This window comes from Pseudopipra pipra, chromosome 15 (assembly GCF_036250125.1).
Source record: "Pseudopipra pipra isolate bDixPip1 chromosome 15, bDixPip1.hap1, whole genome shotgun sequence".
Lineage (NCBI taxonomy): Eukaryota > Metazoa > Chordata > Aves > Passeriformes > Pipridae > Pseudopipra > Pseudopipra pipra.
The window spans coordinates 4069205-4097043 of NC_087563.1; the positions used below are offsets into that span (position 1 = coordinate 4069205).

The 27839-nt window shown below is 40.9% G+C and overlaps 1 protein-coding gene across 1 annotated transcript; it reads left to right on the top strand.

Annotated features, from left to right (window-relative positions):
• LCP2 (lymphocyte cytosolic protein 2) lies at nucleotides 1–27598 on the top strand. Its single transcript, XM_064671558.1, has 20 exons — nucleotides 1–322; nucleotides 3039–3101; nucleotides 4239–4285; nucleotides 10460–10525; nucleotides 11373–11404; nucleotides 12155–12189; nucleotides 13257–13461; nucleotides 13593–13693; nucleotides 14904–14973; nucleotides 15174–15257; nucleotides 16032–16057; nucleotides 16134–16153; nucleotides 16260–16364; nucleotides 17238–17279; nucleotides 18668–18790; nucleotides 21429–21478; nucleotides 22280–22383; nucleotides 23217–23294; nucleotides 24879–25034; nucleotides 25705–27598. Exons 1-20 carry the CDS (start codon nucleotides 245–247, stop codon nucleotides 25825–25827), a joined length of 1608 nt encoding a protein of 535 aa, XP_064527628.1. The 5' UTR covers nucleotides 1–244; the 3' UTR covers nucleotides 25828–27598.
• The last annotated feature ends 241 nt before the right edge of the window (nucleotides 27599–27839 follow it).

Sequence of the window (27839 nt, forward strand, 5' to 3'; positions counted from 1 at the left end):
GAAGTGGTGAGGCTGACTGGCTGCAACTTTTCTGAGAAGAGACCATTTTGTGTCAGAGGAAGCAGCAGCATCTCTCTCTGGAACGTCCTAACAACGGAGCCCTGAAGCAGAAAGGGCAGGACTTTGGCAGAACCAGGAACTCCTGGGCAGGCTGGAAGGGCTCACACAGAGGGAATCCATGGCTGGTTCATTGATAGCACTGCTATGAACCCCCTCTGAGCACCCAGAGGAGGAAAAACTCAGCATGGACCTGCGGAACGTTCCCTACCGCTCGGACGTGGTGACCTGGAACGCGGATGACCTGGCAGAGTATTTTAGGACGGTGAGTTGAACTGGGGTTTTGCCTTCATGTGACCCAGGAGGAAGCTCCTGTGACATTGCCTGTGCCAGATTTAGGTCTTTGACAACGGGCACAGCTTGCAGCCACACCGAAAGCAAAACTGCTGTCAGATAAAAAAGCTGAGCCAAACTGGGCAGTGAAATCTATAAATGAAGCTTGAAAGTGCTTTTTAAATTGGGTATAAGAGAAACTGGTGGCTTTACACTTTGCAGCTATGTTATTGCTTGTTGGTGTAACATTAACAGCTGTGGAAGGCATTAAGGTGTGAAGATTACAAGTTTTCTGTGGCATCATCAGTGATTTTCAGAAGAGAGCTTTTTTTCCCCCAAATTGCTCCAGGTCACAAATGAGCCTCAATGTCTTTGCTAATGGCATCCATGGCTGGACTTGTAAAACCTGGGACACTTTGGGCTTCATTTTGGGATCACCTGAAGTTTATTTTTTCAGCAGCTCCTTTAACTCTGTAAAGAGAGTTTTATTTGGGGGAGCTGAGGCAGGTTTGACACTAGAATGCAAAACTGAAGCAGATCAAACACAGAGAAGTAAAACTGCCAGCTACTTACAAACCCCTAATTTTAGCGGGCAGGGGTTGGTGGCACAGGAAAGTGAAACCAAAAACTGGAGATGGAACAGATGAGATCATTATCAACAGGTAACTTCAGACAAATACGAAAAACATTACAACTCTGAGGCAGTGAGGGGGGTTATATCCCCATTTCCAAGAAATTAAGAAGGGAAGTGGCTTCCTGAAAGAGCTGATCTTGATATTCTGAACAGAGATAAACGGGTTAACTGTCAGTTCTACCATAAGTGAATGTACGTGGTTACATTTATTGTTTAGTAGCTGTCTTTTACTGATTGAGATACCCCCCCAGGACAGAGATAATCTTGGCAGTCCACATTTGGAGAAGTGAATCAGGGCACAAGCTGCTTTAAATCATCTAAGAGATCTGGGTAAGACAACAATGTCACCCTAATTCAGCCTAATTCACCTGTCATAAGTGACCAGATCTCCCCTGATAAACTCATATAATTTCCTTTACACATATCACTAAAATTGCTCAAAGGCCAGGATTCAACTCCAAGAGGAAAAAGCATTTTTTTCTCCTTCTCAAATAAGCTAATTGTGGAATAATATTCACAGGACAATCACCTCCCAATTTTCTATCACCTGACGTGATTTACTCATGACACAGGGCACGATTTTCACCAATTCATTGTTGCCTTACTCCTTCACATGAGCAAAATTCAGCCAGCACACACACCAGGAGTTTGTCTGACAATACTGTGATGTATTAGGGCATGAATAAAGTCCTCACTGTCTGTCAAATACAAATTCTTCATTCTTATCAATAATAACATCTAATTCATCATTCTAGGTGTGTTAACTTAAAGCCTGTGTTAAATCAAACCACGCATTCAAAAGAGGGAAGAACCAACAAACCCCCAAATTTTCAAATAATTTCCAAAGTCTTTTTTTTTTTTTTCTTTTTAGAAAAAGCAAAAATGTTCATATTTGGAATATCCCAAAGGTTATTTTTAATAGCTAAACAGTATTTTCCATCAACTCGTTTAAGAATGAGTTTAGGTCTCAGTCCCAAGTGTTGCAGTTGCTCCCCCTGCACAGACTTGTGCTGACAATGCCATGATAGTGCTTATTGTACTAAAGAAATAGTGCTTATTGTGTGAAAGAAATTACTCACAGGTTTAAGTCCTCAGCCTGCACAAAATCTTAATCTGTATCCTGAAATATTTAGCAGAGTTGGCTCTTAAAAATATTCTCTCTGCTGTTTAGATGTTTTCAGGATCCATTCTCACACCAAGATTACTCCTTAAACAGAAAAATTGGGATAGAACTACGAAAGGACAACGTTCTGTGTAAGATGTTCTCTGCTTTAGGGGAATTATCCCAGCAGCACAGAATCATTTGCCTCCATAACTTTCACCAACTAAAGTTTCAGGCAGGACAAGGGCCATTCTTCTGCCTTGAAGCCTCCAAAAATCACTTTATCTGCCTGCTCTTTGGGTTCCTTCTGCCTTGGACCCAATCAACTTGAAATGGAAAAATGCATTCTAGCCAGACCAAAAATATTAGTTGTGTTCTTATATTGTGCTGTTACTGTTCAAATAAAGAAAAAAAAAAACCCAAACAACTTAAGACATCTACTGGAAATGTTTAAAGCTACATCATCAACCTGTGCATGACCAGCCCTTGTCCTAAATATTATTGTAAAACAATATCGTGGAAAAGCTTCCCAAATATTATAAGTAATTTCCAGGATTAACAAGTGGGATTTCCATCTGGAATTGGAGGCCTTTCAACCACAACAGTGAATTCTGTGACTAGGGTCAGGCCTTTAGTATTGCAGGTTTTTGCTGTAATTCTTGTTTTCTGCAACTGCTCATCCCTGTCAGTACCAAAATATCCATTTTCTAAATATCTCTTGGGGCCAGGCTACTGTGAGATGGTTGGTAAATGTGAGGAATTACATCTTTCTAAATGGATGAAAATCCTCAAGTCCACTGAAGAATCTCTGCCATAAAAATCCACGTTTGTGGAACCAAATGAGCCATTTAGACAGGTCATAACACACAAAAGGGTAGCTTGAAGCATCTACTCAAAGCCAGCCATGTATTTAAGTGTCTCAATTGATACTTACAATTAGGGGTGCAATAATCATCTTCTTTTCATTGACAGCTAAAGTACAAGGACTGTGAGAAAGTCGTGAGGAAGCACAGCATAAATGGACAAAGGTTTCTGGTAAGTGGAGTTATAAAATTCCTTCCTGTAAAATCCCAATCAAGTGACTGTTTTGTCTCCTCCTTATTTTGCATTGGCTGATACAGAGCACTCATATCCCAGGTGGCTACTGAGGTGGAAATTTGGGAAGTAAATGCTTTGGCTAAAATCAGCCAGACATCTTGCTTTAAATATGGAAAGCTGGGAACCCAAGCATGTTGTTCAATATGCATATTTTTTTAGTATTTTTCAAACTGACAAGTTTTAAAACCATGACCTTGTCTTGAATTCATCTCTTCCTTTATAGGAAGTTCACATTTTCAAGTATTAACTACAGAAGCCCCACATTTGTTAATTGTCCTCTCATACCAAAGAAGAAAAGGCCTGTTCAGAATGACTGGCCTTGCATTGTAATCACTCCTTCATTCCTCTGGAGACAAAATTAGATTTCTTCTGTAGCAATACACAAAATCAGTGAAGTTTAAGAGCATCAAAACCAGTAAGCAAAGACCCAGGGGGTTTAAATCAACGTTGTTCCATTGTGAATCGATGTGTGATTAGAAACTTATTGTTGCCAGTAAAAAAGATGGAAAGGACCAAACTATCCCCCATGCTCCAAAGAGAATTTGTGAAGCTTGTAATTAACTAAACAAAACACTGAATCAACTAAATCCAAAGTTTTCACAAGGCCTGAATGTGCCCTAAAGGTGAAGCTGCTCGTGCTGGAAGAAGAGAGGGGTGACTGTGCAGGAGCATCAGCAAAGCTCTGGAACAGTTGGGAGTGATCCCAATCCCACTGCTGTGTGATGGTTCAAAGGGGAAGAAACACTCTCCCCCTCCCCATCCCAGTTTCTAGAATGATTTTTCTTAGGCTGCCAAGGCTCCTCTGAAGTCCAAGGAATTTTCCAGCTACATGTCTTGATGTTACAGATCTTAGAACAAAACTCCAGCCAGTGGTTCTCTATCTTAAAATTTGCAATCATGCACAGTCTTGCCTGATTTCACGACACAGACGTGAAGGGATTCAATATATCTGCTTCTGAAGTCACTTAAATACTATGTGAATGGTAATTAATGAGCTCTTATATGCAAACTTCTGTAAGTCTCAGGGTGTTCCGTGGGCAGTTTTGTGATGTGTGCCGTGTGTTTCCTTTTCAGAACATGTCTGAAAACGACATTCAGAAGTTTCCCAAACTCAGAGTGCCGTAAGTAAAGCCAAACCACTTCAATATTTAAAATCATTTCAGCTGGTTTGCAGTGAAAACTCACAGGAAATATCAGGCAAATGGTTTGCAAGCGGTTGGTCAGAGACCTGTTTATTGGAGTGTGCTGAGAGCAAAAGCAGAATATTCCAAAATACAAGGAGTGTTGTCATGACTGCTCAAGCAGGATGATACCATACAAAAAGGCTGTCTGGGGGATGTTCAAAAGAACTTGTGCATAAGTTCTTTGACTGAGAGCAACTACACAAAGGTTGAACTTTTCTTGCAAGCTTTCCCTTTGAAGTGTGATTTAACTGTTCACTGCTTAACTGTTGACTTGGACTCAAAGGGGAAAAAAACAAGTCAGGCCCAGTCCACGAGAGTTGAGGAGTTCAAAGGGTTTTCATCATGTGGTTTTGCTCTAGGTAGGTGTTCAAGATAAATCAGTCTGGAACATGTGATTGGGTGTTAAACAGCTTTCCTTGGCTCCTTTAGGCCTTGAGGAAGTTCTCCATTCATATGAGTACCTTTCAGAGTTTCATGGAACTTACTAAATGAAGAACAATAATCTCATTAAGCCAATAGTCAGAAACACAGAAATCAGTTTTTTTCTGATATTTCATGGTGAAAAAAAACCAAGGGGGTTATTTTGCTGTGAGTTCTCTGCTATATATTTAAGCTGGAGGTCAGGAGGTTCCTGACCATGAGACACCTGGAGCTCCTCATGGTCTTCTAAAGAAACAAGGAGGTTAAAAAAAAAAGGGGAATTCAAGCTTTTCCAACATAGCTGTTTCTTTGTTGCTCATTTTTGATCACATAGGCAAGGACTTGAACCTGAGAGCCTCAAACATCACAAGTTTCTTAAAATCAGATCTATATTTTCACACAATAGATATCCCAATAACAGGCATTGGTGGGGTATGAAATGTTAGGAAGAGGGTCCAGATGTTATAAAAAAAAATGCCCTGATGTCTCAGAATTTTTGAACTCACTGTCAATTAAAAGCAACACTTAATGTTACTGATACTGAGAGACCAGATTGTGAAAAACTCATTTTACCCTCCTGTAAAGCACATTGCTTGTAATTGTCTGATATTTTGTCCCTCCTTAACAGTCCTTTGGCAAAATAGCCTCATGTTCTTATTGTTTGAGCTTACAATTTTGAGAACTTTTGGTGATTTCCCTTCAAATTCCTGAGTCAAAAGTGGTCAGAGGGTGTTCTAATAAACCCACACACACAAGAGATATTGATGCCATAGATGAAGAGATAAAATGATATCTATTAATGTGGAGTTTCTCCTATCTCCTCATCTGTCCCAACAATGCTTTGAAAATTTGATTTTCCCAGTCCATTTACCTTGTCAAAGAAAATGAACAGCCTTTTCTAGTGAGGTTTTTTGTGTTTCTGAATGAGAACTTGAAAGAATAAGAGCTTTAAAAGAAGAGTGAAGCTTGGTGCCCAACTTGAGGGACTGAATAAATAAATAAATCATTAAATCTGAAGGAAAGCTCTGGAACTAAGACCCCTGTTCTCAGATTTCTCCACACTTACAAACAAGGAAAAAAATTCACTAGATTATTGTGAATATACATGCAAAAAGGGTGGTGTCATGGGGAGTCCTCCATGTAAAGCCACTGTTTAAAACAAGACTTTAGAGCTGTAATAGGGAAGAGAACTGGTTCCCACAAAAAAAAAAAAAAACCAAACCAACAACAACCAAACCAACAACAGTGACAACAACAACAACAACAGTACCACCAAGAAAAAACAAACAAATGAACAAAAAATCAATTCAAAAGGGAAAAAAAACCCCCAAGCTGCCAAAACCCAAAACAAAACCCCAGGAAAAAATTCATGGGTAGAAGAACTTGCCATTTATTTTACCATTAATTTCATTACTCCAGAACCTCCCTATTCTCACCCAAACAGAAAGTCCTTGCTGTTGATTTCCACTAGAACATATTCAGTTTTCTTTTCTGTCATAGTACAAACCTCAACTAGGAGGAAGAGTTTTTCTACAAGCTGAAAGAGCATCAGCATATTATAATTACAGTGCCTGATATTTAAGAGCAGTGCTGAAATCTGAGCACATTCTGTAAAAAAAGCTTCATTTAAATAGCAAATGTTACACTCCCAGTGCTGGCCAGTGAGGAAATGAATAAAAGGTCCTTGTAGAAGAGGTTGTTCCTGTAGCTTTGGCAGGGTTTGACTGAGCTGCAGGGGTGAGAACAGAACCCAGTGCTGCAACCATGCAAGGTTTGCAAACCACAGCCTCCCTCTGCACAGACCTCCCGAGCTGGGTGTGTGGTTTCAATAGAAAATTATGTTTGAGCAAACCTGCTGCTCAGATCCTGAATAGTTCATTATTTGGGGATGATTCTGTGGCTTTTAAGGAGACAAAGCAGCTAAGAGTTGCCATTGCAGAGTATGATAGGTCATTTCCTGAAGCTAATTAAAAAACTCCACAGTCTTCTGTTATTACTAAGAGACTTATTAATTTGGAAGTTAATCTCCACCAGCCCTGTTATGGGTGCACATCTTCACAAAAGTTTTGGCTTGTTTTTAAAAACCAAATGAAGCAAAGGAAAGGATTTAAGCACTGCTTTGAAAATTAAAATCCTTAAAATGTTTAGAATTCTCCATTAAAAGGGCTGAACTCTTCGTAGAAAACTTTGCTAGGAAAATCAGTATTTTAATACCATTCAGTTAAAAGACACACCTGAAGCCTCACAAACAACACACTTTGTCCTGAAAGAGTGAGAGGGATATTGGTTAAACTGGGAGAGGATATGGCATATTCTGCACAGAGCAGGCATGGAATATCTGCCCTAAGCTTTAAATGAAACTCAGACTTAATCATGAGGGTGTTAATAATGTTTTGATAATAAATCTAATGAAACAAGAAGCCAATATACAGCTTAAGGGACATATAAAGTTTTCCTGTTGCTCATTAACACTATTGGCAGTCACAGAGGGTCATAAAGGTTTCAACTTGTGGATAACAAATGAGAGTCTTGAAAAATATTTTAAAGCTCATTCAGAATTCAACAGAATGTGCCTTACTTAATGTGGTCAGAATTAATGAAGAAGAAAAAGCAAAGATCTCATTAAAAATTAAAAACAATGCTGGTGGTGGGTTGATACATGACATAAACGCTGAAGTTGGTCTTTGCCACTCCTATTGTTTCCTGTCTTAGAGGAAAGATTTCCAGGTTTTCAGGAGGTCAAGGCAGGCTGTTGATCCCTTTGACTGTTCTGTGTCAAGCTGCTGGCCAACCTGAGATTTGGAATTTTCAGCCTTGCTCAGAAAGCCATAGGCCATAACACCCAAACTATATCCTGTGGCACTCAAAACTGTATCCCACAGCACTCAAAACTATGTCCCACAGCTCTCAAAACTATGTCCCACAGCTCTCCTGAAAATTTCCAGCGACAGGAAGAGCATCATTGCATTCCTGGCATGTGCCAGCTCAGTCAGTGAGCTGAGCTCTGAGTGGGACACATTCAGAACCTACAAACATTGCACAGTCTGAAAGTTGTGCTACTTCCAGAAGAGTCGAAGTACAAACCAAAAAAATTAAGGAATCTGTGCAGCCTTTCTCTTTTTAAATGAGAAAATTTAAGTTTTCTCTTTTTAAATTCCCTCAGCTGGGATGCCAAAGGTTGTTGCAAGGTTTAGAACATAGCTGATAATCAGTTTTAAAGCCAATGTAACACATTGCATCTGCCCAACAGACTCTTCTCAAAAGCCAAAACGACTTTTATCACCAACTAAGCTCTTGACAGGGCTCAATATGTAACTATGCAACTTCCTGGCCCTGAGGACTTTGTATTCCATCTCTCCTACCCATCTTAAGTCCTTCATCCCAACACACGTAGAGTGGACCCTACTCCTGACACCAGGATCTGCAGCTAAGTGCACAAAAGCCATTTTTGGAGGGCAGCTTTGGGGGCTGGCTGTGTGGGTTTCTTTAAGCTTCAACTTCCTGCCAGTTTTAAGTTTAGCAACTGGTGGAGGAGGCAGAAAGAGAAGTCTGAGTAACATTTTCTGCAAGTGCTGCTGCCTTATCCTCTCCCATCATCCACTCCCACAGCTCGGAGAGCACTGTGGTTTTGGTACTTCCTTCCCCCCATGGCGACACACTCAGTGCCCCAGCCTCCTGTAATAATGTTACTTGTGAAGTGTCACCCTCCTGAAATTCTCCTCCTTCTAATAACCCCTCTGAGCCATTGCTTTGGAGCACCTCAAATAAGCTTGAAGCTGTATTTTAAGTAGCAAATGATTAATTTTTTTTTAAAATGAGTATGTTTTTCCCATCGCCTTTTCCTCAAAAACCAGTGGGTGTAAACCCCCACAGCAGGCAGCCCAGGTTTAGTCCAGAAAGCTTCCAAAGACTCAGCTCTTATTCACATCCAGGGAAGTCTGAACTAAAAGAATTATTATCTCTAAAAGCATTGATCTTCATTTTATTTCTTGAACTAAAAAACCCTAAATATAATGAAAGATCCTCCCTCTACCTCTTCTACAAGACAGAACAAGCCACACTCAAGTTCCATAATCCCCTTCTTGACCAAAGCACTGGTGCACACAGAGCACTGCTCAGCCCAGAAGGTTTCCTGATGGCTCACACAGAATTTATTATTCACACAGCAACTTCCTCATCCCCTGCAGCACAAGGAAATTCCTGGTGCAGAGCAGAGCTGGTTCCACGGCAAAGAAGAGCAAGAGGAGCCCTGTGTCTATAACCTGGCATTTTTCTTGCTCTATACAATTTACTTGGGTAGCTAGGTCAGATTTAGACAGTTGTAATCCTTCTGAAATTATTAACACTTGTACTTGTGTGTATTTAAAAAGGGGCAAGTGGGACAATATTGGCTTCAAATCAGAAGATTGCAAAGCACTGCCTTAAAAAAACAACCCCAAACTACATTATTCCTCTGTATTTTCATAGTTGGATCCTTCAGTACATATCCTCAACTCCTCACCCTCGTCTGCCTCCTTTTCAGACCTGAAATGGCTTGGGTTTATTGGCTTGTTTTTAACCTTACATTGCTTGAAAGCTTGTCTGCCTCCTGTCCCAGCCCAGAAGAGCAGTTACACATAAAAGATGCACAAATTAGGTCATTTGGAAAAAAACTAGGGGGACTGTTATTGCTGAGCAGCAGAAAAAGTCAGAAAAGGAGAAGAAAAACAAAATAGAGTGGAAACTGCCTGGCCACAAACAAATATTTTACAATATTGATATCAGGTTTGATTGACCCAATCTGAGACATTGGGAAAGAATTCTACACTAAGAAGGAAGTTAGGATTTTACAGAATTCAGAACCTGAGGCAAACAGACATGTTAAGTTCCTGATTTTTTTTTCATACTGCTTTTATTTCCACAGTTACTGCCTCTGACAGACCTAAACAACATTTCTAACCAGTTGTATGTAAAGAGTCTGCTTTGGCTGTCACAGGACTTCCTTGGTCAGACATTCCTCAAACAAAGAAATAAGGAGAACTGAGAATCAGAGCATGGCTCATCATAAGCTTTCTTAGAAGCAGAATTATCATAGAGGAAAACTTCTTTACTGTCCTCTCAGTGGAGATAATCCTGTGAATGTCAGTAATGACTGTGCTGTACCCTCAGAGACTCTCTCAGGGACTCGTTTAATATCAGAATTCCCAATCCTAGATATCTGGGCTGGCTGGGGGTGCCCTGGAGGGATCCTGGATTAAGTATAACTTGGTTGCAGAGGAAGGAACACAAAAAGACTAGAGAGGACACAGGGTATATTTAATCCCTACTTTTGTAACCCTAAGCTCTGTTTCCTGAAGTATTACTTGATTTTTCCACCCAAAATCCAACAGATGCCATGGCCATTATTTCAAACAGTGTTCTGATGTCTGTAACACCCAGAGATTCTGAGGCTTCCTGGCTTTGAGGTTTTTAAACATGGCACAGCAACATGGGCTTTTATCTGGGTAAAAAAAGTCTGTTTTTCGATTGGATGTGCTGTGGTGCTACTTTGCAATAAGACGGTAAAGTCAGTGTTCTTACCACATAATAAACAATTTAGTTTTAATTTAGTAAATACTGAGGGAAAGCAGCTGAGAAAATGACTTGGCTGCTTTGACAAGTGACAGGTTTCGAGGAGTTTTTTTAAACCGTTTTTGTGTTTCTTTTAAATAGAATCGTAAGTAAATTAAGTCAAGAAATAAACAAAAACGAAGGGAGGCTCTCTTTCCTTTCAAAATGGTAAGTAAAACAATTTGGTTTTCTTTTTCAAAGCTTTCAGATAGATATTTTATTACCTAAAATAAAGCTCTGTTTAGTTAATATTGGCTGTGAAGAAAAGCAAAACCTGAGCCCATGAACACCTCAGGTGCTTCTGCCCTGTCCAGAACAAGTAACATGCACATTTCATACAATTTTCCACCCCGAGCACATCAATCTTTAGGAAGCCTACAAAGTCCAGACACATGTTATTGCACTAATAAATCATCATTAATGCATTTCACAGACCACACATCATTACAACTTTTAATTCTTAATGACTTGTCACTGAATAGAATATTCCTGCAATAGAAAATGAGCAAAAATTGCAAGAACATTGCATGAGAAAAGAACAATTTGTGTTCCTACACGATGAAAACCCAAGTCCACTCTACATAACATAGTTTTGCATTGTCTGATCACATGATTTTACACCTTTCCATTAACTGGAGTCCAAAACTAGAATTGAAAACCATAAAAACATTTCTCAGTGTCACAAATATTTGTGAACTTGACTTTCAACCCCTTGATCTGAATTAGTAAAGAAAGCTTCTATTTTCAGGACTGGACCCCTGATAAATGTATTTACTGAGTCTCTTTGCTTCAAAGCACTTGACCTCTGACTTGAATTCTTTTCCAGACAGTTTAGTTACAGTAGGTTCCTGTATGTGAAATATGAAATAATGTGGTTTTGGCATTTTGAACAGAGTTAAACTCATCCAAATAAGCTTCATTCTATTGTTGTAGCTAAATATTATAAAAATAAAAGCATCAAATATTCGAGAATTGCAAAGAGAAGGAATTTACTTTTTTTGTGTCTTTGTTGTAGGGCCCAAACACAAAGAAGTCCTGAAAACCCAGGTAAGTGTGTACTGGCAGAGAGCCTCTGACAACAATAAGTGTTAAAAAATTTTAAACAAGAAGTTTTTAAAATATTAAGTTAATACTTTCAGGGCAGAGTCCATCGAGGCGAGTGAGGGTGGGAGCCAAAAATCCAAAACAACAAATAGAAATATGAGAGCATAAAGGAGTTTAAGAAAAAAGTAAGGAGTAGATACAGGAGAACAAACAAGAAAAAGTGCTTTTAAGAAGAAAAGGTGGTGAAGGAAGGCAAGAGCAGAGACATTTACAGGAGAATGCCCCGACTGTCTTTCTTTAACCCAATGCTCAGTATCAGTGTTTATATATCTCTGTTCCAACACCTCTGCCCCTGCCCTCACTCCCAGCAGGACACACTGTTGGAGAGGGAAACTGAAATTAAAAAGCCTTCTGCTCTGAGAGCTAAAATAGTCTTAAACAGAGGAATAAGAAGTCTGGGCTCATTCTGAAGGCATTCTGCTTCAAATTGTATTTAGAACTGGAAGTGCAGGACAAACTTGAAGTGCCAGCACAGAAATCATCTCCCCCAAGGGGGACTTTGCTCTTGGTTTGCAGTCAGTGTCATTCCTGACACCCTCTGTGGCTGCTGGGCTGCCTTTGAAACACCAGCTCATCCCCATGACCTTCTACTGAGGTTCAGAGCTCTCCTGGGGTTCCTTGTGTCCTTTTTTTTGTCGAGTTATTCCATCTTTCTGCACACTAAGAAGTCTGTGGCTCTGCTTCTTTCCTCAGGGTACACTCAGGATGACGGGGGCTGGTCTTCATTTGTGAGTATTGGCACTGACAACCCCCCCTGGTTCAATGTCTTGTCTGCTCAGCTCCCAGAGAACCCCACCCGAATTTTATTTACCCATTTCAAGCTCTTAAAAGAGGTGGCCAGTAAACGAAATGTTGCTGTGTTTTTCAGTGGCAAATCTGTGCCATTTTACTCTTTAGAGTTGATCTGCTGATGAATAATTTGTTTTAATCCAAGCAGACTGCAAAAGTTTCTTTTGCCTCTTGGCATTTTGGCAAACATCATTACACCTCAGCTGCTGATGCACAGGCTGGGTTCATGAAGATCTCTAAAGTTAACCAGTGCTAATTTTTTTTAAAAAATGGAGAGACATTTAAAAAAAAAACCAACCAAACCACTTGTTACTCAGTTCACAGGAGATTTGCTGCTATTTTAGGAGCATGGAAGATAAAAATATTCTCCTACAGAGCACTTGGGCTCTGTGCCAATACAGAGGGCTCTGGAAATTTGCAGCCAAGACACCAATGGAGAGTTTTTTTCTGGTGGGCACTGATATGTGCACTGACCACACTGGCACAGTGATCTCACGAGCTCCTGCAAGTCCCACCGAGCTGGTTTGGGTCTGGCCAGTGGAGGACACCAAGACCTAAATCAAAGATCTCATTTTTCCTGAAGCATTTTTAAAAGCTGGCTTGCAGGCTGTAGAATATGTGTTAGTCAGCAAGAATGGACATCAACAGGCATCAGCTGCTGCTCCAGTGTGTTTTTGGGAACACTGGATCGTGTGTTCCACTGGAGCCTTGTCCCCAAACAAAGGCACTGTGCATTTTGGTGAGCTCTCACCTTATCCTGACCCTCCACTGCACTGCTATAAAATGATACTTGTGTCCTCTCTGAAGCTGTTCAGTGCTCCCTCCATTAATATCAGTGTTACCTCCTTTCCCCATTTTCTTTCAATGGATTTTTTTCCCCTCAAACTCGTTGTAAAACCTTGAGGTCCTCCAGAGGGAAAAATACCACAGGGAAAGGCCACAAGGAAACTGCCCTGGAGTGTTCAGTGCTCTGTTACAGCCCCCACTTTTTATGCTCATTTGCCAGGAGGATGAGGATGATGATGACTATGAAAGCCCTGATGAAGACCAGGAGAAGGAAGACGAGGCTGACTATGAATCCCCAACAGAAGAACCTGGAGAGGCAGAACATGACAGTGATGGCTACGAGCCCCCTCCATCCAACAACGATGAAGCTCATCACAATGTCATATTTCCTGCCAAGTCACTTCCAAGCAACACTGATTATATAGGTAATTACTGAAAATGAAGTGCTGTCAATGCATCCAGGTTCTTGCAAGGGCTCTTTGCCCAAAGGATCTAATAGGTATTAAATGACCAAACTCTGTGTGGGTGTTTAGTTTGGGATTTTTGTTTTCTTTAGACAGACCTCCAACAACCAGATCATCACATCAGCCTCCAGTGCCACCCCAGAGACCTGGCCCGTCCCCAGGACCAGCCCCATTTGGGGCAAGAGGTGCTTCTGTATGTTCCTTTCCTAATATTTTACCTATTTCCCATGCCAGTAACTTTTTAAAAGTCCAAGTGTAATGCCGTTTTTAATCAGCTACTGCACATAGAGGGAGAATTTCAGCCATCAAAACAGATTTGAACTCTGTTCCAGGGTGACCGTTTTTCCAAGAAATTCAATTTCATGGGACAAATATGTTAAATTACTTGGGTAGTATATTTTATTACTTGGGTGTTCCCTACACTGGAAATTTATACCTACCTGTGAATGTCTCTAACATATAAATTATATATTTGTAAGAGATGCCTCTCTGTTTCTTTAGTGATATTTGTAAAATAAAGAAAAAGATTAATTCTTCCCAATCTATTCATGCAGCTGTTGTCCAGTTGAATTAAAACCACATAGAAGTGTGAGAGACTGTACAATGGGAACCTTGATGACCCAGATTTGACTCCTTTTATTTTTTTTGCTGCTGTGAATCCTTCAAAACTGAAAGCTCTTGTGCTGTTGACAGCTGGCACTATAATAAGTTCAATGTTTGCCAGGACAGATGTGCATTAGACCTACCATGTACACAAGGTAATTCTAGGATGTGATAGAAGGATTTTTGGTCTGACCCAGTGACACAGTTCATATGTAGAAAACACAGAGGACTATTGGGTGTCCTGAGCTCTCAAAAGTGTCCTAAACTCAGGCTGAGGATGAGCTTTGGAAGGCAGGTGTCTGGAGAAATCCAGGTTTGGCTGCTGACAACAAAATGCTGTTTGACCCCAGCTCTCCCAGGAGCAGAGAACAGCCCATTCTCCCCCTGCCTCAGTCACCAGTCAGTGACTTATTACATGTTTCTCCTCTTCAAATGCACATCCACTCCTTTCAACACATTTACAAACCCAACACCTGCTGCCCTGGAGGGGCAAACCCACAGCAGTGCTGTTGAAGCTCCTGTTTCTTTCCTTTGGCAATAAACACCATCCTCCCCCAAAATACAGCCCGCTGGAGTATCCCTTGTGAGACAAAACAGGTGGAAGCAATTCTGCATCCAACCAGAAGCCAAGCACGTGGGGCATTCCTCAGGAGAGCCCCTGGCTCCTGTCCTTTTGCAGGGAGCTGGGATCTGCTGTGCTGCACAGGGACGGGCAGATGTGTGTGCTGGGGTTAACACACTGAAACTAAAACAGAAAGGTGAGGACAGCATTTTAACCACATGTGAATTATCTGTTTCAGCTGCCAGCTTTCCCTCCTCCACCGAGCAACAACGACCTGGGCAGAGACAGGAACATGAAGCCTTTGAAATGTAAGTAGAGCTGGTGCTGTCCTTGTAAAGCTTTTCCCGTGGGCTGTGGAGCTCCTGCCTCCATCTCCTCACTTCCACTCTCTTCTACTCTCACACAGAAGTCTCTCTTGTTATTCTAAGTCACACCAGTTCATGGCTGCACAAAATAAAGCTATATTAACCTATCCCAGCACATTGTCTCACACAGCTGTTGTGTTTAGCCCCAGCTCCTTCTATAGACAGAAGCACAAAGCCCTCCCTGGACCGCCTTGCTCCCCCCTTTGAAAGAGAGAGCCCAGCAGCAGGTCAGTGTTGGCTTTATTCATATAAATGTGATTGTTTTAATTGTTGAAAATTATCACTTTGTATATAATTGATGCAAAAGATCAGGGCTCAACCAGATGTACTCTAATCCAGTCCCAGGCAAGGTAATCTGTGAATAAATGTTGTGAGCAGGACTTGTAAAGTGAGGGAGAAATTGTATTTAGGAAACAGCAACCCAGGGTCAGACAGGTGAACAGAAAGACTTGATGAGATCCCTGTGCAACAAAGGTTTGGGGTGACACTTAAGTGAATGAACAAGGAGATATTTAGTAGGTTAAAGGAGAAATAGAGAGCTAACTCTGCACACACTACTGGGTGTAAGGTTGCAACTTAAACAGACTTAAAAGAATGCTGAGAACTAGTAAGACATAAAAGAAAAATCACATTTGTTTCAGACCTGAAAACCACATTACACAAAGAATCTGAAGATATGACTCTATGATTTTTATTTATTGTCTGAACTCTTTCATCTGTTTTACAATGGCAGAAAAGTATCCAGTAATTCAAAGCTGAACCCTAGAAAATATGATTGTAAAACATGCCACCTTGAAAATGGTTAAATATGCCTTTGAAAAGAGATATTGCAATTTTACCATCACTCACAAAGCCAGAATATTTTTCTGCTTTACATCTCAGGGGGCTGAGGGCTTCAACTTACAAAATTAACTTCTAACTGTTCAAAACTCACAGGTTTCATAGACAGCTTGATTAATTAGCTTTCATTTTTTCTAAATGTAAGCTTTTACTATTTTCAGGGAAGAAGCCAAGCATTCCTGAAAAGGTAAGATTTTTTTTGTGCTTATTGAGGTTTTTTGCCTGTTTTGACACACATTCAACTTCTCCCTGTTGTTTTCCAGCCTCTGGTTTCACAGCTAAGGTAAGAGTTTTTCCTCTGGAAATGGTCCCCTCAGTGCCAATATTCCCCAGTTAGTTCTCAATAAGCAGCTTTTTGCCTTTATTTCATCATCTTGCTCCTGCTTTAGGTCCCTGGGGGAACAGCTGGCAAAGATGCCCAAACCTCCTGTCCCACCAAGTGACAGATATGAAAGAGGGAACCCCCCTCCCTTAAGGAAGCAAAGCCCTGGAAAGTAAGTGCTCATTTCACTGGAATTTAATGAAGGATAAATTAAATTTAACAAAGATATGGACAAGCAACACAAGGTGGTACAATTTACAGGTCCTGCCTGACAGCAGGGGCTGTGGATATTAAGGATTTTGGCTGATGGATGTGTTAAACTGCAGGAAAGTGTGAATGCAGGAAAACCTCTCTCTCCAGTCCTGTCTGAAACAGCCCCAGCACACGGGGCAGGACTCACTGCCAAGCTGGGCAAAGAAATCCATGATCCCTGTTTTTTCCACCAGCTCAGGTTCTTGCTCTAGGGAACATTATTTCATAAGTTCTATTGCTGGGGTTTTTTTAAGTGTTAGGAAAAGAAACCTTTACTTAGCCTGCAAACCTCCTTCTTAATAGCCAGCATTCTCCAGCAGAACTAGATCATTCTCCAGCATTTTATAGATAAACTGGGGGCTGGACACTGGGACTGAGCTTAAAACAAGTGAAGAAAGTAATTAAGGTCTGCTAATCAGCCAGAATAATTTAGCAGAGAAACAAAGCCTGGAAGTCTAATGCTGAGCTCCAGCAATGTTGCCAGGTGTTAGAAGTGAGTTCAAGACTTGAAGACTAATGTTTCATCATTGCAAAAACTTGTTTTAAGCTCTGATCTCATAATCAATGCATCAGTTTTCCTTGTTGATAGACTCAAGCTGGGCTAAGGACAAGCATAGTGCCTCAGGTTAGGGTTGAAATTAGAATTTTAGATATTTTTATGAGGAAAAAAAAAAAGGTTTGGCACTCACTGGGCCTTTCAAACTTACTATAAATTCATATTCTAGTTGAAAATGATGCACATGAATGAATGGGTAGTGTTCCACCTGTGATGAGTGTTTTGTTTTCATTTCAGGCAGAGTTGGCCACCACACAAAAAAAATGAAGTAAGTGTAGTCTCAAAGCATATATTTAAAATATACGGACTCCAATAAAATTAAGTGCCTGTATTAACTAATAATTCTGGACAAGGTAACCTTGTTTCTTTTATCAGTTGTAAAGAACACTCCTGCATCTTTCACAGCACACAGGTGTTTTTAAGCAGTTTTTCTGTGTCAAGCTCATATTCCCTGAGTACTTTATCTTAGATAAGGGAAGAATAAAACCAGATTATTTTTTTTTATACATAGAACATGGGAGAAGTGATTTTGCTTACACTAAATCTGGGGCTTTAGGGGATTTTGTTCAGCTTAAGGTGACCTGAAAGTTTCACTCTCAGATAACTCTTGAGAGCCTGCACTTGGAGGAATGAGGAAAGTTTGTACCTGCTGAGAGTTTCTGAGTGCTTTGGGTCAAGAACCATTATGGGACTTATTGCTTATTTGTAAACAATTAATTAATTAATGCAAGACCTTTAACAAGTTGTTACAGTCCAGTGTTGCAAGTGTTACAGTCCTTGTATAACCAAAATCCACCAACATCCTTGTTTTGTTCTGTAAAACACTCCTAAGAACTCTGCTGTATTATGTTGCTAATGTTTATTTTCTTTTGGCTCCCCAGGAAGAAGAAGACAGTAAGTATTTCTACAGTGATTTTTCAAGCTTAAGGTCTTTCTTTGCCTTAGTTCTGTTAAAAAAAAACCCAAAACAACTTAGAGTTGTTTCTTTAGAGCCATTTCAGAAGCCAGGTTGTATCTGGTGCCACTCTCTGTGTAATGTTATTCACTTCCATGAGCAGAAGCAGAACTTCTTTCATGTAACAACAGTATTTGTAATGCTAAATTCTAGAGTTAAGTTGGCAAAGTGACTCCACAAGAGAAGCAGAGGGTTTGACCAGGTCTCTGTGAATTATCACAGCCTCTGAGCCTCCATGAGAAATCTGAGCTGTGCAGAGCTCAGTTACCTGTTCCCTCTTACTGGAAGTTCAGGTCTGAGGCCACTGCAGAAAGAAAATGTTTTATTTTCTGCCGGGAGAAATCTCACAAAGGAATGGGGTTCAAAAGCTGACTCAAATCTGCTGTTTAGAAGCAATGCAACAGAGAACACTTGGTTCTGCACCACCTTCAGCTCTGCTGCAGGGAAAGCACCTGAGCTGTGGCTTATCCAAAACAGAAGTTGGGGAATGTAAGTGTTGCTCAAGCCCGTGCCAGTTTATTTTTCATTTTAAGACTCAATTTGAAGCTCAGCCGACCATCTGAGTTTACAACCTGTGACTGACACATCACGGGCTGTTTACAGGCTGTTTACTCCGGGATGTTTACCCAATTAAGCAGCAGTTATGGGACAGAATTTCTTCGTTTAAGGCTGTCCCCCACAAGATTTCAGTTGCCTTCTCTCCCTTCTCCACAGCTGCACCCCAGAGGGCAGTGCCACAGCTGTGCCTGCCCCCCTACAGCTCCAGCTCCCTCCCAGCCAAACCTCTCAAACCTCCACCCAAGCCAGGATCCAACAACCTGCCTGGGGCAGAAAGGTTGGTTTCTCCCTTGTTTTGTTGTTCCTCTTGGATCTCAATCCCTTGGCAATCCAGCAAATAACACACTGTGTGGAGCTACAGGGATCTCAGGCACCCAAGGCAACCATGAGGAGTAGTTCCTCCCTTAGGCTGTATCCAGTAAAACAGCCCAAAATCGCACTGAAATACCCCCAAATAGACCCAAATCCGCACAGAATCACCCCCAAAATGTCCCAGAAGATCCCAAAATATTCCAAAGTTCCTCAAATCCATGGAAATCCCACAAAAAGCAACCCAAATCCATCAAAATCCCACAAAAAGCAACCCCAATCCATTGAAATCCCACAAAAAGCGACCCAAATCCACACATATATCACCAAAATTCATCGATAGTCACCCAGAATCCTCATAAAATCATCCCCAAAATACCCCCAAATTCCCCAAAATCCAGTTAAAATCCCAGTAAAACAGCCCAAAATCACACTAAAGTTCCCCAAAATACACCCAAGTCCACACAGAATCACCCCCAAAATATCCCAGAAGATCCCCAAATATTCCTAAATTCTTCAAATCAATCAAAATCAATGAAAATCCCCACACATGCCACCAAATTCCATTGGAAATCACCTAAAAGCCACAAAAAATTGTCCCCAGAATATCTCCAAATTCCCCCAAATTCCATCAAAATCCCAGTAAAATAGCCCCAAAATTAAAGCACCCCAAAATAGACCCAAATCCACACAGAATCACCCCCAAAATATCCCAAAATATTCCTAAATTCCTCAAATCCATCAAAATCAATGGAAATCCACACATAGACCACCAAGATCCATCAAAAGTCACCCAAAATCCACAAATATACCACCAAAATCCATCAAATTCACCCCAATTCCACACAAAATCATCCCCAAAATATCTCCAAATTCCTCTCAGTTTTATGGTAAGGAAATATTTTGATTCTTGAGACATCTCTCCCTTATGGATCTGTAGGATCCATAGGAATGAAAAGGCTTTCTACAAAAAAATGCTCCATAGTTTTCTCCAAAACTGTGCAGGGTGGAGGTCAAAGAGGCCCTCGCACACTCCAGGAGCCCAAGTGCTAAAGCTGTGACCACTGATTCATTTCAAAACTAAAAACCCCACAACCTCAGTCGTCTGGAATTGAATCAGAAAGAATTTCACCAGCCCTTTACTAAGTCTTACCCTAATGGTTGATAATCCCTGTTTAAAATTGTGAACCCGGCTTCAAATTTTTTTCCTGTTTTCAGCCTACAAATATTTAATTGCTCTGTCTTCATTTGCTAGGTGGAGGAGCCCTTAATTAAGCTTTCATTCCTGATAATCTGAATTCTGGGAATCTTAGGCTTTGCTGAGTTAGACTGGGCTCCTCGAGTCCACGTCTGAGGCACATTTTCTAATCTCTGTATTTTTTTTTAATGGCTCTTTGATGAATTCCTCCAATTTGCCATCATTCTCTGGAACTGCTGACACCCCAGCAGCACAAATATTGCAGTAGCAATAGCGAGGTCGTATGCAAATGGAACTGTTCCTATGATGAACACTTCTGGTTATATTCAAACAACATGCCCAGCACTGCTGCAGTGGAGGCCCCCATTTGACAGATTCTCTCCCATTAATCAGGCCGTGATGGGGTGTTTTTGTTCTGCAAACATAATTAGCATTTTCATCTCAGAGCCTTTTCAACAGCCCATTTAAGCAGAAGAGAAACATGAACTGTAAAGGACAAAGAGGGCAGGCTGAAGAAACAAAAATAATAACAAACACTGAAGGTTGGGACTCAGTTTTGAGGAGTTTTGGGTGTGGGCAGAGGTTGGCAGGGACCCCTGGATGTCTTCTGGTCCAAGCCCCAACCCAAACAAGGTCACCTTGACCAGGGGGCCACATCCAGGTGGCATTTGAGTGTCTCCAAGACCAGAGACGACTCAGCTTTCTTGGCAACCTGCTCCAGTGCTTGGTTGCCCTCACAGTGAAGTGTTTCCCGTTCAGAGGGAGCCTCTGGAGTTTCAGTTTGTGCCCACGGCCTCTGTCTCATCACTGGGCACCACTGCCCAGAGCCTGGCTCTCCTTTCAGATATTTATGAGCTTTAATAAGGGGATCCCTCCCAGGCTTTCTCTTTTCCAGGCTGAACAGCCCCAGCTCCCTCAGCCTTTCCTCACATGTGGGATGCTCCAGTTCCTTTTATTGCTGGCCCTTCCCAGCCTGCAACATTAATGAGAAATGGCATTTTCATCAACAACGTTGATGAATAGTTTTAGAGAAGCCACAAAAAAGATATGACTCTGTGACCCTGGCTGTCTGTCAAGGTGTTCCCTGTGCTTCCTGCTTTAGGGGAATAAAGGAGTCATTCCCTGAGAACACTCAACAAGCTGGAGTACTTTTCTGCATTGATCCCAATCCAAAAGTCTCGGTGGCCATTACTGATTCCCTCCTTATTCCCAGATCCGAGCTCCAGGTAAAGTTCAAGGTGGATCCACCTACCCAGAGAAGATTAAAAAACCAAAAAGAAGGAGAAAACTTTCCTCATCCTGCACGAGTCATTCTGTAAAACAGGCACAAAGTCCCAACCAGACGTTCAGAGCACAGAAATGTTGCATAGAAATGTATTTGTACTGACTACTTTTGTTTTTTAAACAGTGCTAGAAACCTGTCTTCAACTGGCTCACTACCACCTCGCTTACATCTAGGTCTGTATCCTGCATTCCTTCCTTTTTTTTTTATTGTAAGAACATGACTGAAAGTTAAAAAGTGGTTTCAGTGGTTTCAGTGCAGTTAATATATAATATTTTTTTTTCTGTGGATGTTTCTGGTTGGGCTGTGAACAGAAAACTATCAAGTTCCTGAAAGGCATCTTGTGCAACTTACTTGGTCTTTTGGGTTTTCTTTCCCACAAAGCTTGGGCTCCCTGCCTGGTTAAACCAGTGTCACAATTTGATACAACCACCTTTTTCAGTCCAGCGAACAGTACTGAGAGCTGAGGTGTGCTAATGCTCTCAGAAAAGGGAGAAAACACTTCCCATGTGAAAACACTGCTTATTTATCTTGTAATAGCAAGTAAAATATAAAGAAAATTTAGAAATTGATTGTTTTGCAGGTAATTTTTCACCTATGGTAACAGCTGCCAATGTCCTACAGTGACAGTTTTTACTTTCTAATTGCTAAGAAGGCAAAGATTGCAGAGAGACAACGTTTCTTCTGTCTCTAAAGAAACCAAGATGCTCTCAACTGAGTAACTGTGGTCCAGAAACTAAAAAGGTGTCGCCTCTATTTCAAGTTCATCTGGTTTTATGGAAATGCAAGAGTTCATAAAAGTCCCTGTCTGTGCACCAGGGGGTGAAATTAGGCAGAGAACGTGGTGCTGATGGAGAAGCCTGAATCTGATTTCAAATCAACCCCAAACACGTCATGCCCTGTAAAACCAAGATCCTGCACAGATGAAATTATTCTCCTGGCTTGAACATTTTTTTTCTATTTTTCTATCTTTGAAGGCAACAACAGCAGATCCCCCTCGAGAGGCCCAGCTGATGTGAGACCTCCACTGCCAATCCCCGGCAGACAGACTGTCCACCAAACAAACCCCGAGGAAGATGAGGTACAAAACATTACAAATGCTGTTAAACACAGCAAATTCTCTGGTTTCGAGAGGGAACATCTTTTAGAGTTGTTTTTCTGGGCAGTAGCCGTCCTCAGGTCGCCAATAAGTGCTTTCAGTTTTCTTTTCTGGGTTAAATTTCAACGCCTTGTTTTGTCTTCACTGAAAAAAACCAACAACAGCAAACCCCTGACAGAACAAAACAAGAAAAACCCTTGTTTGCTGGATTACTTGTTTGGCACAATTGCCTTCAAATAATATTACATATTCAGTTCTCCTTCCACAAAAGTTTGATGAGTAAAGAACTCAGCTTTGTAAGTGCATTTTTTGTTTCACATTTCTTTAAATAGAACAAGTTGAGAACAAACTCCTGGTCATAACGCTGCTGGGCAACCATAGGTGTTATATTCACAGCATTTATAGCATTATGGTCTCAGATGATAGTTACAAAATGAAAAAAATATTAATTTAAAAACAAACAAACAAGAAAGGGCAAAGGATGCCAGCGTCCAGGTGGACAAAAGAGAAAATGCCATTTAAAATATTGTACTGAAAATATTTGGAAATATCTGTTTATTTGGCTTAATTGCAGATGTATTATAGTCTGCAATATTTTCAAACTTATCAGAGTGAGCCAATAATTTAAAATCCCTCAGTGCCTCTTCACCAGACTGTAACAAATACCCCGAAACCTTCAGAGATTCTGCACATAAACCCAAATATCCCTCACACCGAGATTTCTCTCTGCTTCCCTGTGTGTTGCTCGAATTGCAGACTCAGTCACTGACAGCTGAGTTTCTCTTTTCTTCTCTCTCCCCCAAACCATCCCTTAGGGCTCCCTGAACCACGAGTGGTACGTGGCCTTTGTGAGCCGGCCCGAGGCAGAGGCAGCGCTTCGGAAAATCAACAAGGTACTCTGGGAGTGGCAGGGGTGGGAAATATCCCTCTCCTTAAATTTAAAAAGGGAAAGGGAACTGAACTTTGGGAACAAAGGAACAAGGAAGAATTTCTTCAATGTGTTGGGTCTTTCTCTCACCGAGTTTCCGGGGGAAAAGACCCCTTGGGTTTAAATTTCATGCATTTTATAGTTTCACAGAATCCCACCCTTTTCAGATAAGTTTTAATGTATTCATCTTTACCTAAAAAGGTTTCTTTTCTCTGAAAAGGGGCTTTCCCTTTTTCCCAATTGGCTGCAAGCCATCCCCTGTCAGAGGTGATGGATCTTTGTTCTTAGCCCAAAGAGAAAAGGAACCTCGTGTACAAAATGGCCCCAAAAGGTTTAATTTTTAAGAATTTTCTCATTTCCCTTATCCCACCAAAAGAGACCCTGATACCCAAGTTCAGGTCTTGGAACTTGGATATCTTACAACTTCATGATATAAATGATATGATATTCATATAAAAACCTGTGTTTTTATTTCTCATGCAGGGGATCCTCCCACCCCTTCACCAGGTGTCCTTGTGCTCCCATGGGAGGAGTGCAGGTCAATAAAACAGAGAGGTTGCAGCACCAATGTAGGTGCTCAGAGTGAAGGATTCATCTTGAGCCTTTCCCCACAGAAAAGTTTCACACCGGGTCTAAACCACCCACAAAGGCTGTTGTTTGCCAAAATCCAAGAGAACAAATTATGTGTCTCCAGAAAGCAGTTTGACCTTGCCCATCTTAGGAGGAGTGACTTGTTCTCTGGAAATAGTTTTCTGTCATCAGTGAGGAGTTTGTCCCAAATTCCAATATTTAGGCAGCTTGAATTACAAGATCCCACCCTTTCCTAGGCCATACTGACCAGCAAAATGAAGCACAGATTCAGACAGGTCAAACCCAGGCTTATCTGTGCATGTGGAGATAAATTAAAATTATAAATATAAATGAAATAATATTCCATCACTGAGGGAGGTGTGGCTACTCCACTATTGCCATGAGCTGAGGGTGACATGTACAACATCCCAATCACTTGGAGTAAGGCCCAGCTTATGGGATCACATTCAGTGCCCTTAAGAAAGGGATTTCAATGGAAGACTTGTCAAGCCAGATCTGAAATGAAGAAAAGCAGAGAGAGAGTGGTACAGTGTCACTGCCTTTGCCTAAATTACACAGCCACTGTCAGTATTTTAGGCTGTCTGTAAATGCACCACACAGGAACCTTGACTGGCACTCAGCAGAAATGAACTTCTTTTCTGGTTCATGTGATGTCAGGGCTGGCCTTTGATATTTTACTTCCTCCTTTAATGGAATCTCTCCCTCATAGAACATCCTTCCTTCCTTCCTTCCCTAAAAATCTGCTTTTGTAACAGGCAGGAAGCGTTAAGTAGCAAATTTGCAAGACAGCACATTTGCTGAGTGACACAAACTCTCTCACGGTGCAGCTTCTCTTAGCAGAAGGAGAAAGATTTCAGAAAGAACAAACACTTAGAAGGGGCGCCCTAGTGGAGGTTGTTACACTGACCAAACCCAGGAGTGACTCCTATTTGTCATCTGTCATTTTTTCACCTTTCAGGATGGAACATTCCTGGTGAGAGACAGCTCAAGGAAAACTGTCACTCACCCCTATGTGCTGATGGTGCTGTACAGGGACAAAGTGTACAACATCCAGATCCGCTACCAGGAGCAAGAGCACTTGTACCTGTTGGGAACTGGCTTAAAAGGAAAAGAGGTACTCTGTGTTTTCACACTAATTCTCTTCATTGTGAGGGATCTCCTCTCTTGTTCCTGACTGTCAGGTTTTCCTGGGGTGGAATTCTTAGAGTTATTCCTGGTAGAATATTGTTAGTGCTGGAGGTAAAATCAGATTCTCCTGTTTGCACTCAGGGAATGAAGAGATAACTTAGAATATGGCCATTAGAAATCCACACACCTGGTTAGGGAATGTTTATTTACCACTAATGCACCGGATGAGGGAAATAAATACAGAGCTGAGAGCAAATTTTACTGTGCTCTCAGACTGGTGGCTCAGCTGCACCAGCAGCTCTGTGTGGATTTACTGGCACCAGTGAGCCCAGTGAGCCTGACACTGCAGTTCTGATTGAGCCAAAACACTCCGAATTTATCTCTTTGAACTTCCAAGTACAGTCATCACATCAAGCAGAATGGCACCATCATGTATTAAACAGACTGCACGAATTAATTATAGCTTGTACACACAGTTATTGAGCTACAGATGATGGCAGGAAGGAGAACAGTTGATCTGACAGTATTTACTGGACCTTCTGTGCTTTTTGTAAGACTGCTAAATATTTAGAGTTTAAAAAACCCCTTTTGGTTGTACTGATCACTGATAATTCTGACATTTTTGCCATAGCCTTCTCATTTTTTCCATCCCACAGGATTTTTCTTCTGTGGCAGATATCATTGACCACTTCCAAAGGACACCCCTTCTTCTGATTGATGGAAAAGACAGAGGTTCCAGAAACCAGTGCATGTTAAAATATGCTGCAGGACATATTTAAATAAGATCTTAATGAAGATCACACATTGTATCAAAGCCTAGTGAAGTTTATAAACTTGAAGATACTTCCTTTTTCAGCAAACTAAACTCATGAAGTCATTAAAAATCACCTCATTTCAAGGAAAAAGGATTATGTTATTTTTTAATTACGCCTTAAATGCAGTATGCTCTAAATGTGATTTTCCTACGATGTGTTTGTTACTGTCCACTAATCATACAGTACCTGAGAATTTTTTTATTTTCCAAGACGTGTATATCCTCTTGAAATTATTTCCACAGCAAATTAGAGGATCCAGGAATAAACATGCACACAAATCTCTGCTGTCATAGGAGAATAAAAATGTAAGCTCTTTTTTTTTGGATGAGAACTGCAGCAGCAATTATGTTTCTTCATGTGATACAAGGTAGACCCAAACCTTGTCAAAGCTGAGGAGTGAACAAAAGACAACAGAAGCCTATTTATTCCCCAATAAATCTAACTGTGTCCACTTCCCTGAAAAGGCTGTGGCTCCAGCCTGGATCTGAAGGGCACACGGGTTTCAGGGACACCAAAAATCTCTCCTACCCCAGATGTGCAGGTGCCTGTCGGGGTTTGTGTCTGGGTTACTCAGGGATGAAACTGGATTTTTCCCAGTTTTCTAGAGAACTCCCACACCTACAGACACCACTTTCTGCCCCACCACTGAGGATCCCATGCCTTATCCCACACGCTGGAATTAGGTGTCTCCTGGCATCCTCTAACCTGAGTCAGAACAAGCTTTTCCCCTTTAACAAGGACCTTCCTTCGGCTGTGTCTTCCTGATTAAATCCAGCAATTGCATTTTACAGGAAGCACGTCCACGAGTTTATCCCATCATCATGTGATTCCTGGCTGGCAGAACACACCCAAAGCTCTTAGAAAGCACAGGCAGCAGCCTAAACTTAGTTCCTCTTACACCACTGCCCTCTGTTGTACTGAGTTTTTAAAAGAAAATGTTCCCAGATCTAAAATATAACTTGCAAGTGATGACCATTGAAGCACCAGGAGTTTTCCCCTCACCTTTGTTAAGTGGGATTTATCCAACTCCTTGCCTCAGTTTTCTGATGACTTTTGTGTTCTGACAAACCTTGGTTTGACATGGTAGATTCCTCACATGTTTTTTCCTTTAAAGCCATTTGTGTCTTGAAATACTGGAATCGAAATTCAAGGTAGACAAATACTTCCCATAAAATCTGCAGAGCTTCTCAGACGTAACAATTAGATTTCATGAACAGTTTAAATAGATGTGTTTTATAAATGTTATCTGTCTCTCTAAAATATTCGGAGTTCAAAGTTAGCGAATTTCATTTCCATGCAGCCGTGGGTCCAGAAATAAAGAAGAAAAATAAAATTTTAAAAATTCTTCAGCTGAGAAAAGCTGTTTCTGGCTCAATATTTTTTAATCTGGTGAAAGGAGAATCAATTCTAATCTATGTTTTTTAAAAAATGCTAAAATTCAGAACAACATCTCCCATATAACCACTGACAGTGAATTGGAGGCTGTAATTTTATTCCACTGCATTGCCTTGAAAAAAATGGATCAAGAAACTTAGAAGTACCTCCTGTGGAATTGTGTTTTATTAATTTTAAATCATCTCACAAGTGAAAGAGAAACAAAATTTATACCACCATAACAAATTCTAACACTGCACATTTTTTCCAGGAGAATAAATCACAGTTTTATTATTCACATAAATATATTTGCTAAAAGAAAAAAAAAATACACCAAACGTTCAAACACTCAAAGATGTCCACAAGTAAAGTATGATTGAATATCAGTTGGAATGAACTACATGAAAAGAGTGGCTGCTCAAATTTTGGGCCAAGAAGAGTTCAGGGTGGAGTATTTAGGCCCTTTTTTTGTAGCCAAGTGCATTAGGGAGTCACTACAGAAACTAAAAGCAAAAGCACTTTTGGTTTTCCAGTAATCTGCCCTCTGACACTTATTTTCGAAGGAGGAAGGCAGCTCAAATGCCCAGTTGCAGTTCCTCTTT

What these genes read in the sequence shown, in the direction of transcription:
- LCP2 (XM_064671558.1), top strand. Translation starts at nt 245, where the DNA reads ATGGACCTGCGGAACGTTCCCTACCGCTCGGACGTGGTGACCTGGAAC. An exon ending in CTCTCTTTCCTTTCAAAATG is followed by an intron (nt 10,526 to 11,372) that starts GTAAGTAAAACA and finishes TCTTTGTTGTAG; the next exon opens with GGCCCAAACACAAAGAAGTC. An exon ending in ACCACCTCGCTTACATCTAG is followed by an intron (nt 21,479 to 22,279) that starts GTCTGTATCCTG and finishes CTATCTTTGAAG; the next exon opens with GCAACAACAGCAGATCCCCC.